We start from the raw sequence: 18,804 nt of genomic DNA on the forward strand, positions 1-18,804 counted from the left end.
GGCTTATCTTTGTTTATACATTTCATTACTTTGAATGTTATTTAGACAGTGAAATCCTTCATTAGAGTAAGTAATTTAATCAAGCATTTTGAGTCAGAAAATATGAAATACTGTTTCGTGTGCAAGCTTTCTTCATAGAAGGTAATGTGTGCATTATGAATGTCTTTGAATTACACTTCACACGTACAGCTTTTTTCAAGAGTCTTGTCCTGTTCAGTGCCCACAGTGGATGCACAAGAAGGGGAGAATAAGGCTGAAGGGATACTCTTAATTTGGAGTGCACCAGAAACTAAGTAATTAATATTCATATATTTGAAAACAGTGGATCTACTGTTCTAATCACTTGTTCTGCGCTCATTTAGGTTGATCCTCATAGCAATAAAGCTCCCAGCGTTTTCTCCACAACTCAGATCAAACAGATGTAGAAATTACTTATATGTGGTTTTTATGAGGAAGTCATCCACTGCAGAAATGAAATTTCAAGAGATCCAAGATCCACTAGTGCTTTATATAGGTAATAACAGTTTGTTCAGTACCCTTACAGCAACACCAATGATGTTTTATTGCTCCCAGCCTTAATTTGGCTGCCTTCTGCTTCAGTCCTTTCGGTTCTTACTGGTAGATTAAAGAACTATGACAAATCCTCCTGAGTAAACGCTAACACGCCATAATCAATCCACCTCTCCTTCCCCATCCTCTGCCGAGCTGAATGGAGCACAGATATCGGTTTCGTATGGCGAGCCAGGTGGCCCAGGCCAGCAATCACCTCCCTTGCCCCTGGTTTAACTCTTCCCCACTGAGCAGCGCTGGGGAGAGGCACCGTGCTGGTCTCAGCCGTGCCTCACGCTGGGACGCGACCGGCTGCATCCACGCCGCACCTCTCCGCCCGTGTTCCCGCACGCTCCCCTTCCATCTGCTCCTGGTCACGGTGTCCCCGCCGCCGGCCGGCGCTGAGCGGAGCAGAGGGCAGCGGCCGGGGGCCGCCCCGACGGCGGGGACTCCCCTCACTCCACTCGGAAAGATGCGCGGGGGTCGCGGCCCAGCCGCCCCCAGCGCCCGCCCCGCTCCGACCTCCGGGAGGCCGGAGAGGGGCGAGGTCGGTCGGGCTGTCCCGCGGGGGGGCCCGGCCCCGCCTCTGCCGGGCGGGGCGGCCCGGGCCGAGTGTCCGCAGCGGCCCCGGCCGAGTGTCCGCAGCGGCGGCGGCGGCGCGGGCAGGGCCGGGCACGGCCGAGGGGCCAAGGCGCTGCCGCCCGAGGGGCCGACAGCGGTGGAGCAGCAGCGAGGAGCCTCTGACGGAGGAGTCCCCGGGGAGCGGCTCCCTTCTCATCGCGTGTCCTTCCCGGCCCCAGGCAGCGGCGGGAAAGGTGACCCGAGAAGATGGTGACCGTGGTGACGAAGCTGGTGCACTACCTGCACCTGAGGTAAGGGCGGGCGAACGCGGCCGCCGCGCTGCTCCTCCCGCCGGGCGCACACCCGGAGCGGGCGAGCGGCAGTGGCGGGGCTGTCACCGCGGCTGTCACCCCGGCTGTCACCGCGGCTGTCACCGCGGCTGTCACCCCGGCTGTCACCGCTGCTGGGAGCGGGTCCTGCCCCGGCCGGGCGCTCCCCGCCGCTCTCCGCTCCGCTCCGTGTCCGCTCTTCCCAGCCGCTCCCGAAGCGCGTCTTGCGGCACCGCAGGACAGCGAGGCGCGTTGGTGGAAAACGCCCTTATCAGTGTAAAGTCTGGAAAGTCGGTGTCCCTACCTCTTGTGTAGTGTAATTATGCTAGCAAGGATTAGACAAATTGGGTATTTAGTTTTGTTGGTTTTTTTTATACAAGTTCTGTCAGGGTGTATTACTTAGCCTAGTATCATCTATTTCCCTAGTATCAGCTATTCTAATTTAGCCGGCAAATATTTTTGCATTGAGTGGAGGGAAAGCAAAAAAGTGTGCACTCCTGGTGGTGTTCCACTTGTGTTTTGTTGAATCACAGTTTCTCCCCTGTGTGTGAACCCTTGAATGTACATCAAGAGAGTTGATTGAAAACTTAAATAACATGTATCAAGAATAGCAAGCATAAATTTGATTTCTGAACGTAATGATGTTTTAGTGAAGCATTTTCACATAAGGCTGCTCTGAGACTTGATTTCATTACTTAATTTTTTTCAAGTTAGCCATAGGAATGAATGGAAAAAAGGGCAATCAATTGTACTGTAACTTTTTATTGGTATGATTTAAGACTTGATTTCTAGAATACCTGCAGTCTGTAGATACATTTTAAACAATTACTGGAATATCAATACTTTAACATGAATTGCATGACAGAAGAATGTAATATCACCAGTTTTACCTGGTTTTTTTTTCCCACCGATTTAACTGCTACAATTGTTGAACTTATTCTGTAAGTGACCAAAATCACAGCTCTAATTTTATAAATTTGTGTGGTTTTTTACTGTGTTACTTTGCTGGGCAAATAGAGAAGGAAGTCCAGAAGGAAAAACCCCATCCAATTCCTTACTCCTGCCTTTCTTCTGTTGTTCTTCTCTAACAATGATTATTTGTTTAAAGGAATATTCCTGCTGATTTTGAACCAGAGCTTCTATTTGCTTTATAAACATCAGACTAAAAAAATCTCAGCCTCAAAGACTTCATAATATAAAGGGAATTAGGAAACAGCAATTAGTGCAGACAGCTGAATGAATGCAGCAAAGCAAAAAAGTTATATGTTCTGTATCCAGTGGCATGGCAGCCTGATCACTGTCAAGTATTTTGTAGATATCACGAGAAAAGATGCAAAAAGGCTGACAAGTTCAATGAACCTTAAGGATGCTCTTCTCCCACCAGATGAGCATCAAGGCATTGAGAAGGAGTGAAAAGTTTATCTGAAAGTTTATCAAATGCCAGGTTGGTGCCCTGGCTGAAGGCAGAATTTAAGTAGTTTAGTGCTGGGTGAAAGAAGTCAATAAAAAAGGGAACATGTTAAGAAGTCAATCAATTTCCTTTCATATGAGAAGTAGAGCTGTTGGAGATATGGCTGAAAAGGGACGCAGTAAGTGCAACACTTGAAAGACTGAAGGTTATTAGTCCTAAATGAACATGAGTAAGGATAAATTTCCATTTGTCAGTGCTAAACAAGAGGATAGATACTTCACTGAGTATTGCTGGAGTGGTAAATAGTGGCAGGACCTGTCAGGATATAAATGAGCAAAAGGTGTTCCCTAAACCCAGTACCCATTAGCAGGACAGGGAAGATTTGCACGTTTGGTCATCTTTAGTGAGTCTGTAGGCTTAAAGTGTGGATTGATTTTAGCAAGATCCCATAATACTTTTTTTCCCATTCATGTCACAAAATCATGATAGATAGGGGATGGATGTTTTAGTCAATATCAGTCAGACATATACAGCTATTTTTATTAGGTATTACCAGGTACTTATTGTTTGCTTCCTTTAGTAAGTGCCCAGCAATATAAAAATGAATGCAGAAAAGTAATGTAGAAACGAATGCATACATATGAAATTGTCTGACATATTCTTGAAATACTATGATTTCTGATTAAATAATTATATAGGCTTCTGGATAGCCACACCATAATATTTATTTTACTACTCATGAGAATGGAAGTAGCAGAAAAAAAATTAACAGCAAGGAACCCAAAAAAATTCACTGTCAGACTGAGTTAAGAATAGTTAGGTAGCCGGTGTCATGGGAAAAATGCTTCTCATCAGCATTATGCTTTTTTCTCACCCTAGGCAGAACTGCTAAGGATAAGTTGTAACTCCTGTATTCTGTATAAATTCTTAACCATTGAGTCCCAGTCCATGAATTTAATTTTAAGGTTCTGCCTCAGTTAAGTGAATAAATACTATGCTAATATATATTAAGAGAAATATATTTATATATTAAAAATTGTACTTCAAAAATTTCTAAGAATAGAGTTTATGACAAGATTAGACTATTGTAATAAAATAGTAGACTGGGCAGCCCAACAATTACTATAATCAGATCCTTAGAGAATAGTAACTATGCCCTTAATTCAGGTCTTACTGAGAAGTAGATAATTAATTCAAATCACTTTAAGACTTACACAGTTTGCAGAAATGTGGACATCATGGGAATCTGTCTTTGAATTTGACTCCTTGCAAAACTCAGGATCCTGAAGTTACAGGAGTAATATTAAAACCTTGGGCACTATACAACTGTTCCAAAAAGTCCCCTTTCTGAAAATCAGGTGTAAACACACTGAAATGCAATGCTCATGATGGTAGAAGAAATCATGTAGCAGTACTTGCTCTTTATGCTTACCTCAGCTAATTAGCCCTCATGGTTCTGTACCATGTAAACCCCATTCTGCTGAGTCATAAACTTCTGATTAGTTTCAGTCAGACAAAAAGCAGGCTCACTGAATGGGAATGGATCAGCCTAGAAACTAGTTGTGAAAATACTAAATTAGGTTCTCAGCCAGGCAAGATGCTTTCATATAAATATACTTAATGTAATTAGCTCTATATAAGTAAAGATTGTGCACCAAGTGAGAGCAAAGCAGTGCACAAAAAAAAGAGAAATGAGCAGTGATTCTTGAGAACAACAAACAAAGGAGATGGCAGCAGATAGAGCAGTTTGCAATGACAACACCAGGCAACTCAAGCAAACTGAAGACAAAGATGTAGACTTATGAATGTAAGACATTCATGAGGAGAGTGAACATTCAATGCTACCAAGGAGATTTCCACAGTAAATTGTATTGCAGAAATTCAAACTGAAGCATGGCTGGTATTACTCATTTTAGGAAGTGCAATTTCTTAAGCTACACATGTGGAAAAGCACTGTCCCAGGCTTGAAATGCTATTTTGGAAGTTCAGTTTTTTTGTCAATGAATTATTAGTTTTCATGACCTGTCTCTGAAAGTGGCCAAATGAAATAAGTAAGATTTTTAGTTGAAGCAGCATCTAATAATACTATTTTGGAGCTGTCGTGAGATCCCTGCTTTTTTGTAAGAAATATTTATATCTTTAAAACATTGTCAGCAAATAAAAATCTTCTGCTGACACTGTCAGTTGCATCTTACTTCATCCCTCTGATTCCAACAACTTAACACTCACTAAAAGATCTCGCTTAGGTTATGCAGCTTTGAAATATATGCAGACTTAACAATCTGCTTCTTAAAAATGCGTGATTTGAGTGTGCATGGTTTGAGATGTGGCTGATGGACTGAATCCTGCCTGAGCAATGTTCATAACTGGCCTGGCACATTTTTCTTAATGGAGACTTCAGTTCAAGAAGTTTGGACAAGACACTGTCCTGATGCCCCTCCAAGACCTCAGCATGTGGTGGTGCATGGTTATCTTGAGGAAGGAGCATCTTCCTTCATCCTCTCTCCTGAGAGGATGAAGAAGCAGAGGAAGGAACACAGCTACCTCATGCTTAGAGGTCCAGCACAGGTTGAAGCTGCTGGTACAAAAACACACAGTCTGGATCTCGTGGTTCGGCATCCCTGGCCACCATACTAGGGGCTTCCCTGTGGAATTTTTTAAGAAGTTTCATGTTTCTCTTAGAAATCTCTTAGATTTCTGGGCTTGGTACTAGTGTGGCCATCTCTGGTGGTCAAGTAAAGGGCACAAAGGGTTCTACTGAGTGCTGCAGGTGAGGTTATAGAGCACAGGTATTATTTTATGGCTCCTTATGCTCTTGCAGTAGCATACAAATGGTCTGCATGGACCATTGGTTGGTCTTTTACCAGCCCCTGCTCTCCCCTCAAGCCAAAGGGATACTTGTGAATGATTTTTTTTTAATTAATAAAATTATACATTAAAAAATATATTTTGGGACACACAGGTCTGATGTTGTTGACTTCTGAAGTTCTTGAATTCATTTGCTTTTCGAAGCTTAATGTGTCCTTAACATAAGGTTTTTTGGGTTTTTTTTAATATCTAATGTAGCCACTCTCTATTGTTCTTATACCCTGGTGTAGGAGCACAAGACATAAGGATTGAAAAGAACTTTCTATCTCTCAGAGTGCTGCCTTGCAGCTTATAAGAAAGCCACTGTCTTTAATCCACTTCAGGAACATACCAAGCTTTTTTAAAGATTAGGCTGTTTGTCCTTCTTGATGGGTGTGCTGGAACTATGCTCCTCTTGAAATTTAGAAATGAATTTCTAATTTTATACCTACAGTTACCAGTGGAAATTTTCTACATATTTCTTTTATATTGACATTGTCCATGAAAGGAAATTGATTTTCCCATCCAAGCTATATATGTTCATGAGTACTCACAAACAGGAATTTTATTGTTGCTTTTTAGCTTCTTGTGCTGAGCACACTCTTCTCTTTTCCATTGTCCACATTTGACCACATCTTTCTTGATTATGAGTGATTAGAAGTGACACTATAATTTTACTTTATGTGATCAATGTCTGTGATATTAAAAGTCTGCTCTCTAGCCTGATGTAGCTAGATGTACGCAAAACTGCCTATACCTTTTTTTTCTGTACAACACTGTGTTTGATGGCTGCCTTATGACCGATTAGTATCTGTCATTTCAAACTGATGAGCCCCCTGGCTTATAGTATAAAATGTAGTTATTAAGTCTATTAAATTAATGCACTTTTCCATGATTTTTTATTTTTTCAGTCCTTTCATTAAGCCATTTTCCTGTATAATATCCTGGACTTTTTCTAAATTGATATCCTTGATATTATAGTACCAGTAAATTTCACATTCTTCTTTCTGTGCCAAAGTTATGAATGAAAATACCAAATAATAAGATCATTAGTTGGAGGGAACCCAGAGAAATCTTAATAGGAAGACTCCCTCAGTTCATTGGTTTGTTTTTCAATTTAATGTATTGCTGTCTCTTTTAAGATAAGCCTTTCCCTCGTTTACAAACTTGCACTGTTCCCACTGTCCTGTTTGTTTAGCTCTGTATGTAGTTATAGTCCTTATGTGTTCCAGTATCAAGTGCAACACTGAAGGCCATATAGGATTTGTCTCCTGCAGCCCCTACTCCTTAACACATGTTATTTTAATATTAAAATCTGTTTTTGTCTTGGTAAAGGTTAATAATGCCTTGTGTTTTATCCCAGTTTTCCATTTACCATTGTGTCTCAAAATATGCTTTCCTTTGGAGCACTTAAAAAAGACTTGCACACTGTCAAGCTCAGAGTAACAGGTGTAAAGTTGCCAGTTTTTCAGTTTTTCTCTTTCTGAATTATATTTTTATGTTATATTGACATTCCCTGGTAATATGGCATCACTTGAGCTGATAGATTATTGTAAGCACTTACTATTGAATTCTTAGGGAAATTATTTCAATATCTAGGACAGATAATTATCTGTTCTGCCTGCCTTAATTTTACCAAACCTTAAAAATTTTGCTTCTTGCTTGAATACAATGTGGCATTATCCACAGATTTTCAGGACTAGTCTGGCTTTTGCTGTCATTATCCTGACAGATTATTGAGTTGGGAAGTTTTGGATGGCCATGTCAACATTATCTTTGATCTCAACTTCATTCTTACTGTGCAGCAACTTCATTGCCATTTAATTTCTCTTTTTCTCTGTACTGTCAAAGAATACTACATAATTTAATTTATATTGTTAGGTGTCAAGACCTGTCAGCTATCAAGAGCCTGCTTGACTTTTGGCAATTTTTACTTTATCCCTACATTTTTGACTTTTAAGACAGTGCTTTCTTGCCATCCCCTGCTGCTCCTCCTTTCCCCTCCTTTCTTGTAGACCTTTTGCTCATACCTTATGCAGTGTTTAGATAAATCAATTTATTTTCTCAACTGAAGATGCTGCACACTTGTCAGTGATCTTTATGGAGCTCCCAACCCTTTTGCTTCAGAAGATACTGAACATCTGAGAAACCTGTGGTGAGGCTGTGGAACAGAGAACTCAAGGTCTTTAGGCTTGGGAATCATCTGTTTGTAAGCCTGAACTCTTATTTTTATTTAAAACTTACATGCAAAGGAAAAAGCATGCACTCAGCAAAAAGCTGTTAGTAACTACATGCTGTTTAAAGTTGTCAATTCAGCTCATTTTGACTAGAAAGGATTACTAAATGATTGTATTTCCAGCTCTGCAAAGAAGTCACCGTCTTCCATCAGCACTTTTGGCTCAAGAAAAGGATATTTGTTCATCTCAGCTTTGAAACGGCTTAAACCACTTTCTGACCAATCTATGATAACTGACAAAAGAATTCTCAGAGTGAATGAAGAGTTTCAACCGAGCAGTTTTCCCTCAATTGAACTTAATTCCATCTTTGACTAAAGGCCATCACCGATGGTTTTTTATCATTTAATTTCTCACCATTCTGCTCCATAGGATACCTCCTGGAAACCATACAAAGGCAGGAGGATTATCAGAGCCCAAGGAGCATGCCCTGGGACACAACATTTCAACTTCTCCCTGATGAGAAAGTTTGCCAGGTGCAATAGAAAGGGAGACACCTGTACTGTTTGGAGGTGGAAGGGGACCTTTGCCACCAAGGGGAAGGATGGTTGGCAGATATTTTCCAGACAGCATCTCCTCTCTCTGATAATACCTGGCTAACCAGGCATGGCCTTGGGTAGGCAGCCCACATGGTGGCTTTTCCAGTGCTGGAAAGGAGATGGTTGCAGTAACTGTGAGCTTGTTTTCCTCATTCTCTTAGGGAGTACAACAGTGTGTGTGGCATACACATAGACGTTCATTCCCTCACTATTCCTGCTCAGATGCTTATTCCTTCAATCCTTCCTCGCATACTATCTCAGCAAAACTGACTGCAGTAAGAATTGAAAAGCCTAATATTACTTTTTTCCCCCTGCAAGATTGAGTAATAGAATCAATGGATATTTGATTTCTATAATGTAATAAGTTTTTATCAGCCACATTCCTCCATTGTACTGTCAAAACTTCCTTCATAATCTCTGGATTAAAAAAAAGCAGCCAGCGTGGCCATCAGAGTCCATCAGCTTGGAGGCAAGGGTTCCATCACTTCAATAATTTTTCTTTCTGTACCATAAAGATCAAAATAAGAAAGAGTGCTGTATGAAGTAAGATTTGAGATGTCAGAGATTTAAAACAGGAACAGTGAAAATTAATAGAAAGTCAGCTCAAGAAAATAACATAGACAAGCACATTTTACTTACTAGAAGCCAGCAACCCAGAAAGAGCTCTTGGGCACTGTGTCCCACCGAGCTGCAGAAATTTGAATAGTTATCTGATGGAGGAATTAGGAATCCAGACATTTTGTGGACTTACTGATACGTGAGTCAAGCAATGTCATGGCAGGAACTTGGTGACTTTGAGAAAAAACATTATATAGTTTCATTTGTAAAAAACATTCTTCCTAGGGAGCATAGTGACAAATAGTGACAGCAAAGAAGTGCATGCCAATGCCATTAAAAATGTCCACCTAGATCGAAAAGCAGAATACAAGAAACAACAAAAAAAGGGTCAAGAATGCCATTTGGAGGCAAACTCAACACAAAAATGTCCAGCAGAAGGCAAGCAGTCATAGGTATTCAATAAATTTAATGTTTTTAAGAACAGAAATGCTAATGCTTCATGTCTGCTGAAAAATAAGCTTAAAGTCAAGACAAATATCATTTATTGAGCTAAAAACTCTGTTTATTTCTTCCTTGCATCCTTGGACAAAGATATTTTTTCTTACTGTAGTTGATTCTGCTCTCAAAGATGAAATGTCTGTAGGTAGTGAAGTGGCCAGTCTCCTCATACTCATGGCAAAGGCATGCGTTGACATAATGAATTTTATCACAATTTCTGACACAAAATCAAATGGCCTAGGGATTTACACAAAGTAATGAGAGCCAGACCCACATTTCCTTGTTTACAGGTATCTTTACCTTCATGTCCTTTCCACAGAATTGACATTTCCTCTAGCAAAAATGAGAGAATCCCTGCCCCTCTCTACAGGTGCAAGCCAACCACTATAGTCCAATCTATAATGCTATCCAATTTTTAAAGTTTTCTCTAAACCCCAGGTTTGGGGACACTACAGCAAAGAGTGGGTGCAAGAGGAGAACTGATCTATCATGTATGTTTCCTGTAGGAAATGTTAATTCTGTGAAAAGAATTTTGGTCCTCTCTGTTCATCCAAGCAGAGAAACATACGGCCCTGCATTTCGTGGCCAGCACTAGCAACAGATTAACATCTCCCATAAATGCTACATTTTGCTATTATGACAGTAAATGCTATTATACCTGGGCATAATGAGACAAGAGATTTCATAGCTTTTCACAGAAAAGCACATATTCTCTACAAATTACGGACATAATACTGATTTTTAATTACATATATAATATAGGATGGTTTATAACTCCAATAATCTTTAAAGGCTGCCATCTGCCTCTAGATAAACTTAAGAAGGAAACCTAATTTGGATAAAAACCTGCTTGGATAGTTAATTCAGTTAAGGGATCAATTTCTAATAAAATTGAAGGATTGGGCTGTGTGATAATCCTTTGAACTACCCGCAGCAGCAAAGTTGTCCTTAGCATTTCTTTCCCACAGTGCCACACTGGCTCTCAGGAAGGATTTCTGGTAAGTGAGGTAAAGGTGATTTACCCTGTAAGGTATATAAAAACTGCCTGAAACAAAATTGAAAGAATTTTAAAATTACCGCTGTTGTAATATTAATAAGAGCAGTAAAACTCATCAAAATTTAGATGATAATAATAAAAGAACATTAAAATATTTGGTAGTGATATGAGGTAAGTAGATGTTTTTAAGATTTATTTAAAAGTAGGAATTAGGAATGCATGCTCATGTACATGTACTCACTGGAAGTGGGATCAACAAAGGCCTTCAGTGCTATGGGACAGACAGACATGAAATGAGGACAGAACAGAGGTGTTTAAGTAAATATCACTTTGAAATGTCTTAGCTATTCAGAACTGTGTTTCTGCTCCTAAACAAAAGCAGTTTCCATGCAATGAACTCCCTGGTATTTACTGACTCCCCCTGCACTCTGTGCCCTTAGCAATTTCCCTTGAACTCTTTTACATATCAGAGTATAAGGTCCAAATCAATTTGATAAGTAGGAAATCATAATGAGCTGTTTATAATAGATTTAAGTGCAGTAAAGGATGTTATGTTTTCTTTCAAGGTGTCTTTAGAACTAACATAGAGACACCATTTTAATGTTCTGTGCTTCATGGTGATGTCAATTTAATAGCTTACATCAGATTTGTAAATCCTTCATGACATTTTTATTAATGGAAATATTACTTCATCTACTATGCTCCTAACAGCAGCATTTAGTTTCCCTAGGTAAGTGAGAAGTTCAGAGCAGTGTCAGAGCTTAGCTACATTAGCCATTTGTGGTGAAGGAAAAGCCTCTATTAATGCTTATGCACTAGAATTAAGATGACTTGAATGCTGTAATCCTTCCTGTTCAGCTATTGGCATCATGCTGCCATCTGACAACAGCTGTTTCCTTCTTAATCCGATAGAAAAAAATGGTGGTAGATTGATACTTGCACCATTACAAGCTCAGTCGTTCCATTTTATGTTTTAGTAAATATGAACAGTGTTTCATAATAAAACCTTGTTTAACCCTCTTTAATGTATCCATGTGTTACATATAGTATAGTCTTGTTTATTTTTGCTTCAGTAAGTACCCAAAGAGCTGACAGACATTGTTCTGCGCCAGCGTTTTACTTTCGGTTCTGTAGTTAGGAACAGCAGGATCCAAAACTTGTCATGAGGAAAAAAACCAGGCATTTGGGGCACTTAAAAAATGAGTAAGCACTGCATGTCATTACACTTTGTAATCACCACTCTTGGCAGAAGGCCAAGCATGGAGTTCATAGAGGCTTTTGAAGCTACTGGAGCTGGAGGGTCCTGCCTTGGAGCTGGATATCAGGCTGCCATCTCTGCATTTCCTTACAGCTGGTACTTTCAAGACACAAAAATGCGTTTGCCTCACCTATTCACTGAGCTTCAAATTGTGGGGGTACTTAGGTGAATCTTGGAGTTCCAACACTTGCCTGTGAGAATCAGATTTGAACACTGCTGGATCACAGTCCTGTCATAGGTGCTGCTTTGACTGACAGCTACTGGTATGCCCACATATATTGAATACCTTTGGTATTGGAGATAAAACCTTGCTAAATGACAAAGTATTCCTTGAAAGCAGAAAACTGAGCTTTTTTTTTTTAACACAAAAAACTCGTTTTGAGCTGGTGATACACAGAGTAGTGATCACTGTTGGTTGTGAAGCTGGAGAATTTAACTGAAGAGCCTGTCCCTTATGTCTGTTTTCTGAGTTTAGCTTGGGAACACAATGGAATTCAGACACGGATAAAGGGGAGGAAAAAAGGGCCACACTAAATATCAGATAAAACTAGGCAAATAATTCTCTACCTTTCAAAATTATGAACTTTATTTTAATTTCAGGTGAAATCTTTTGAATAGAAAACACAGATGTCACTATTTACAAGAACAATGGAAGCTACAGAAGGCAGCTGGTTTGCACCCACCATTACCCAGCACTGTGTTTACGTGTGCTGTAGATCACCCCAAGGGTACAAATCTCTCTGATACACAGGAAAGGGGGAAAGGATTATGTGAGTGTCAGATTAGGAACTATTTTTCTCTGATCCAGACAGTTATTGTGAACAATTCTAATTATCGGTGGCAGAAATACTCAGAGTCATCCCAGAACTTCCAGCAGCAGAAATCCCAGCTTCTGGAGAAAATGGACTTCTGTCCAAATCTTCTGAAATGCCCCTTCTCTAGCCCAGTAGCTGTTAAAAGCAAAGCTGGTGTCTGTTTTGCAAAACACAAAATATTATGACTAGCAGGATAGAAAGGAAACATGGTTCTGTTCTTCTGTCTACTCTACCTATCAGATATGCACTCTGAAAAACAAAGTTCCTTAATGTCTGCGGTTGATGGTTCCTCAGGCTGGAACACCCACCCCGTGAGCTGGCTGCACAGAGACTGAACTTCTCACTCCTTTCTCTGGAATTGGTGCAGCTATTAATTTGTAATTCAGAGGATCTTTGAACCTGCTCTTGTGTTAGCTAAGAGCCATGCTGAGATTGTTAACTTAGCAAATCGCTTGATTCTGCAGTTCTCCTTTCTGTTAGCTGCTTCCAGTAATGAGACTTTGCATGTTAATACAAATAGTTGGAGCAAAATGAAAAACTCTAAGCCCTAATAGATAAAATTAAATATTGCAAGTATTTTCATGACACTGCAGAATGTATGAATAATGATCAAGTGTTCAGGAAAGAAATGGAAGGAAACAAAATATGGAATTCTTCACTAATATTAAAGATCTGCTATGTAAACTGTATTTAATACCATCTTCAAAGAGATGAGTTCTTGGGAGTGTTCTCAAGGGGATTTGTTTTGTTTGCTCCATCTACCATGGCTTAATCTGAAGTAAATAAAGTTTATTTTAAATATGTTCTTAGGTTTCTGTCCTACTGATTCAAACATAACACCAAAACCAAACAATCAGCAGGACAGTCTTTGGGCATCAGTATGAGCTGGATTGTGAGCTCTAGAGATGCCTGCAAATGTAATTTTTCAAAGGACGTGGATCTGATAACGTATACTGACATTTTGCAGTGAGAACAGGTCTTTTTTTAAGGAAGTGTTCTAATACAGAGGTGTTCTAAATATTTTTACTTTTTGCCGTAGCAAAATGCATTTGACAGTTTTTATTCATTAACTTAAAATATCACTTAGAAATTCAGAGTGATGCAGATGTCTTTCACTTTGTCCACTGACATTTTTGATATTTACATTTCCAATCAGGGCATAAACATAGCAGTTTTGCTGGCTAAAGTGCACTGTTAAAATTTAAATGCATGTTTATTTTGTGAATACATAATTCACTGAATTAAGATAACACTGAACATCCACTATGAGCAGGGAACATGGCTTGCAATTTAGAAAGGGCCTGTGTTCTGCAGATAAGTACACTGTCAGTGTTAGTCTGTGTTTAAAATGTTTCAGCTACAGGGGTTAGAGCTGAAGAATTGCTTCATTTCTGCAAAGCTGGAGCAGGATTCACAAGATCCATGATTGGGAATGAGTTCTTGAGAATTGCTTGTGAAAACTGCATGTTAAATGTGATCCAGATTTCCTTGAAAGGTGATGGTTTTAAACCTAATCAGGAAGTTGTATCCTCAGAAAGTTCAATAAATTCAATCATAAATTAAATAGGATGTGTTACTTTAAAAAAAAAGTTAAATAATGCAGTATAATAAAGATATTTTTTCTAGTGTCCTATAGTGAATAATATTTTCTATTTTTTGTCATTCACATGCATTTACATTACTCTCATTTTTGCAAGGAACAAGAATTATTTTAAATTATGGCCTATTTGAACATAAAAGTAGCTCTACTGGTTTGGACAGAAAGTCCATCTCCCTGGTATCCTACTTGTTTAAAAGAAACAAGAAACCCATAAAAGAGGTTTAAGGAAGGGGCAATATTCCCAGTGCTGTCATCAGCTTGCAGCCATATGCTGCCAGGCAATTCCTGAGCCAGATATTCTTTCTGTGTGTTTAGCAATAGTCCATGGATGAATTTTCCACAAACACGTCCGGTCTTGCCGAGAACTCGTGTAAGCTTTCAGCTTCACCAGCATCCTGCAGCCAGCGTACCACTTTGTACTGACACATGATGTGGAATGCCACCCCCTCCAGTTTGTTTTGAGTCAGTTTCTTCATTGTAATTACTGTCAATTCCCCTTAGTGCTGCTGCTGGAGGAGACAGTGAATGATCCATTGATACAACTCCTTTTTTCTCCCTTGAGGTTTGTGTCTCAGTAATTTAGTTCCCTGTCTTTACCTGTAGACCACCTTCTCTGCTCTCTAAAAGTGTTTGGTGGCTTTTAAAAATTGATCCTATAATTACAGCAGCCTGCAGTCCAATCACTAAGATTCCTTGTATGAGCCAGGTATATTCCACTAAGTCCTGAATTAGAAATGGTATTTAATATAGTTTAAATCTGAATACTGTTTAAACATAAACACAGCTTCCATTGTATTGTGTTTGGATCTTTGGGAAAAGCACCCTCTTAACAGAAAACCTGATCTGACTGTACAATTTAGGCCAGACAAATGAAATACTTATTTTATTATTAATGCACATTGTTTGCCTGTGTAAGAATATGTTATGCCAGAAGAGTTTGCCATGTACTTTTATGACTTAAAAGTCTTTCTGACATACACCAAGCATAGTATAGTAAATGCTACTGGGAGATTTGTAAATATATTCCCAGTATTCTTCTGTACTTTGCAATATGTCTATAATTTAAGAATGGTGTTTAATCATCTATCCCAACACTTCTGCATTTTCAGACCCTAAATGTGAATAATATAAAATCCAGTACATGCAGTGGGTCCTTGTAAAGCAACTGTGATGAAGCTTTATTTTAAAATTTTGTTCATGCTTTTCATTAAAGTACTTATCTGCAGCCAAGAGAATAGGAAATTAGGTTGACTAAAATAGCTACAATAGTTTGAACTGAATAGTTAAAAGTAGGGAATTCTACTGATTAAAACAGGGTACTTGAAACATGGCAACATCCTAAAGTTATAACTATTTCACAGCTTGTTGACAGCTAAAAAATTATGTACCTGCTTCAGGGAGAAAAAACAACATTTCAGTTTTGCCCATATGAATAGTATATTAGGCAGCACTTAAGACATTTTAAACTATTATTGTTATATAGTATAATATATATTTCTCCATTATGTTGCAGCACACATTATACATTGGGCTGACTCCTTGTAAAAATATCTTCCTGTGATTTCTGTAATGAAATGCACTTTGGATAGATAATAACCTGATGTTTCCACAAATAGATAACTCTGAAACTGGGGCTAGGAAAAAGCAAAATATTCAGTTTGAAAACTGCTCCTATGAGCATCTGCTCTTAGAGTAGCAATAATCTTTTATAGCAATTCTGTCTTAATTTTTAGTGATGATCCAAAGCAATTACAGGGGAAAAAGACCGGCTAAAGAAAAAAATAAAAAAAGAATTATTTTGGTGGGCATGCAGCTTTTTTCCCCTTAACTGTTCATTCATGGCCAGGATCCCCAAAACCATCAGAGAGATGTAGTGTTTGTGCTGTTGCTTTGATAAAACTAAACTAAGATGTCTATAGACTAGTTTTTCTAATTTTTGGAAGTGCTTTTTGGGCTTTTGTGCTCTTGAAAACCAGCCTATTTCAGTGAGAAATGTGGATTTTTAGAAATAATAGTTATACTAGGAAAAGCCCTACTGTGGTTGCAATAGAAAAGCACTTTACACTACTACAGCCATGTAAATACCTGAACAGGTATTAAAGGTTACAAGTACTCTTATATTGATAAAATTTATCTACGCTAGTATGTTTTCTCTGTACCCATTCTGGAAGAGTCTAGCTGGCAAAATTAAAGTGTAGAAGACCATAGTGATAAAGCTTCCATTCCAAAATTCTTCTAATTCCTTTGGGATGCGCACAAAACTTGGGTGCTGTTGACAAGTGCCCAGCCTGAACTGTAAATATCTTTCTGAACATGAAAGGGAGAGGGAGCTGACACCTGGTAATCCCATCATTTTGGTGGGGGCTGTGCAGGGAATAATTGTACACAAATTCTTGTGGAATTTCACACTGCTGTTTCATTCTCCTGTCTGTTCTGGGATTTTTTACCTGAAAGAAATAGTGCTTTAATTTTTTGCCATAGTGCTATTTCCTAAAAGACCTCTCTGGTACTAAGAATGATGTTGAAAAAAATCAGAAAGTGATCTAAGCAAAAAATGCAAAAAGAAAGCAGAATGAGGGAATAGGAATAGGTTGTCCTATAATTATCCCCCAATGAAAAACAACCCCAACAAGCAAATAAACCACGAAGAAAAAGCAATTTAAATATTTAAAACTGAGAATCTTTTATGAATCCAAAACGCAGACAGCAAACAATTCACTCATGGATCTATTTATTTGTTCCTCAGAAAAGAATTTGCAAGCCCAAAGCCAGGCTGGTTAATCATCTAGTTCCAGCAGCACTGGGCCAGGGGCCTGAAGTCTTGGTAGGAGCTACCTTGGTGCCCATCTCTCCTGCATCACCTCAGAGATGAGTGTAAAGGAGCCCAAGTGTTGCAGCAGGTGCTGAGCTCACAGGACAGGAACTAGGGGCTGAAATAGTAGTCCAGGAAAATCAGAAGAGGCTTAGTCTCTGACTTCGGTGGGGTCATCATTTTGCTTCATGTGCTCTGGCAGCAGAAAAACTTCAGTATTCTACTGCCCTGTCATTTATAACCCCATTTCCTGAGTCTTTTTCAGCCTCTGATGAAGTAAGGCTACCTTCTTCACAAACACTGGTGATCTCAGCTATGGAATGATAACTTCTTGTTCTACAATGTAGGCATTTACCTTATAATTTATCCATTTGACTTTTGTCTGTTCATCAATCCTTATCATCCATTGCTTTAAGAAGAGAACCTCAACCAATCTATGGCAATCCTATTAGACAATTAGAAAATTTGGAGCGCTGATCATTATATATCTGCATGTATGGGGAATGAGGGAGAAAAAAACATATTTGTATAATAGTTGAAGTTTTCTTGTTTGTGGCCTGTGTGCTGGTTTTGCCATGCTTCTGGTTTGTCCTTCACCTTGCAGCTTGAGAAAAGCAAAATGCAAACAACAGGATTTTCATATGAGTACTACTTGATCGTTGTAACCTGTTCCTGTTAGCTAAGCTAACAGAAATGTGATTTTATTATATTTATCAATAACACTTATAATTCTGAGAAAATTGTAAAGACTTCTGGAGTGGAGGTACTTGTGTATAGCTGAAGCCTTTGTACATCTGCCAGCAGGTGATGAAAAATCCTACAGATGATTACCCCTCGTACTTCTGTAAGATGTTCCAAAACACAGGTTCTAAATCCCCTCAAGAACAGAAGAACTCATGGTATTAGAGGTATCTTATTTGTAATATTTTCCACCAAATTTTGTTGTTACTCACGCTTACATACAAGGTGAGTCTTCTTCTCAATGAGAATTTGTGAAATACTCAAATTACTGCAAGTGCTCACTTCTTGTATTTCAGTTTTAAAGATGGTAGAAAATGTGCTTGGAAAAAGTGGTGAAACCAGAAGTTAATGCAGCTGATTTACTTTACTGGGATTGTTAAACTGCATAATTACTGATAAAGAGATGTTAGTCTGGCTGGAAATTATGTGGCCCTTTAAAAATGTTACTTTTCATTAACACAAAATGCAATCCTCATCTCTTTGCTTCTGCCTGTCTCTCATTCACAGGTAGCACAGCACTGTCTTTAATGATCAAGAAAGAACAGAAAAGAGATAATGATGATTCTTTGATATTTTAAATAATTTGTCCCATGATAAGAGATGGAGTCATCTAAATTCTGAGATGGAAATATTACTGACCAGATTATAGTGCCTTCTGCCAATTTGCTTTTATATTTAGTAAAAAAATACTCTGCTTAAAGGAGGTGATTGTCCCATTCTGCTCTGCGCTGGTGAGGCCTCACCTTGAACACTGTCTACAGTTTTGGGCACCACAAAAAAAAAAAAAAAAGCTCTTAGAGAGCAAGCTGTATGAGGAAGGCTGGGGTCACTTGGTCTGTTCAGCCTGGAGGAGACTGAGGGAAGACCTCACTGTTGTCTGCAACATCTTCATGAGGGGAAGTGGATGGGCAGGCACTGTGGTGGTCAGTGACAGGACCTGAGAGAATGGCCTGAAGCTGAATCAGGAAAGGTTTAGATTAGGTATCAGGAAACGTTTTGCACCCAGAGGATATTTGAGCACTAAACAGGCTCCCCAGGGAAAGGGGGAGATAGTG

The 18,804-nt window shown here is 39.2% G+C and overlaps 1 protein-coding gene across 1 annotated transcript in view; it reads left to right on the plus strand.

Moving 5' to 3' along the window:
* The first annotated feature begins 1,318 nt into the window (after positions 1-1,318).
* Positions 1,319-18,804, plus strand: part of ARHGAP18 (Rho GTPase activating protein 18) — a 96,464-nt gene continuing 78,978 nt past the window's right edge. The window contains exon 1 of the mRNA XM_030946301.1: positions 1,319-1,421. Within this exon, the coding sequence (XP_030802161.1) occupies positions 1,378-1,421 (44 nt within the window). The 5' untranslated portion in view covers positions 1,319-1,377. The remainder of the gene's footprint in view (positions 1,422-18,804) is intronic.

This window comes from Camarhynchus parvulus, chromosome 3, assembly GCF_901933205.1.
Source record: "Camarhynchus parvulus chromosome 3, STF_HiC, whole genome shotgun sequence".
NCBI classification, from domain to species: domain Eukaryota; kingdom Metazoa; phylum Chordata; class Aves; order Passeriformes; family Thraupidae; genus Camarhynchus; species Camarhynchus parvulus.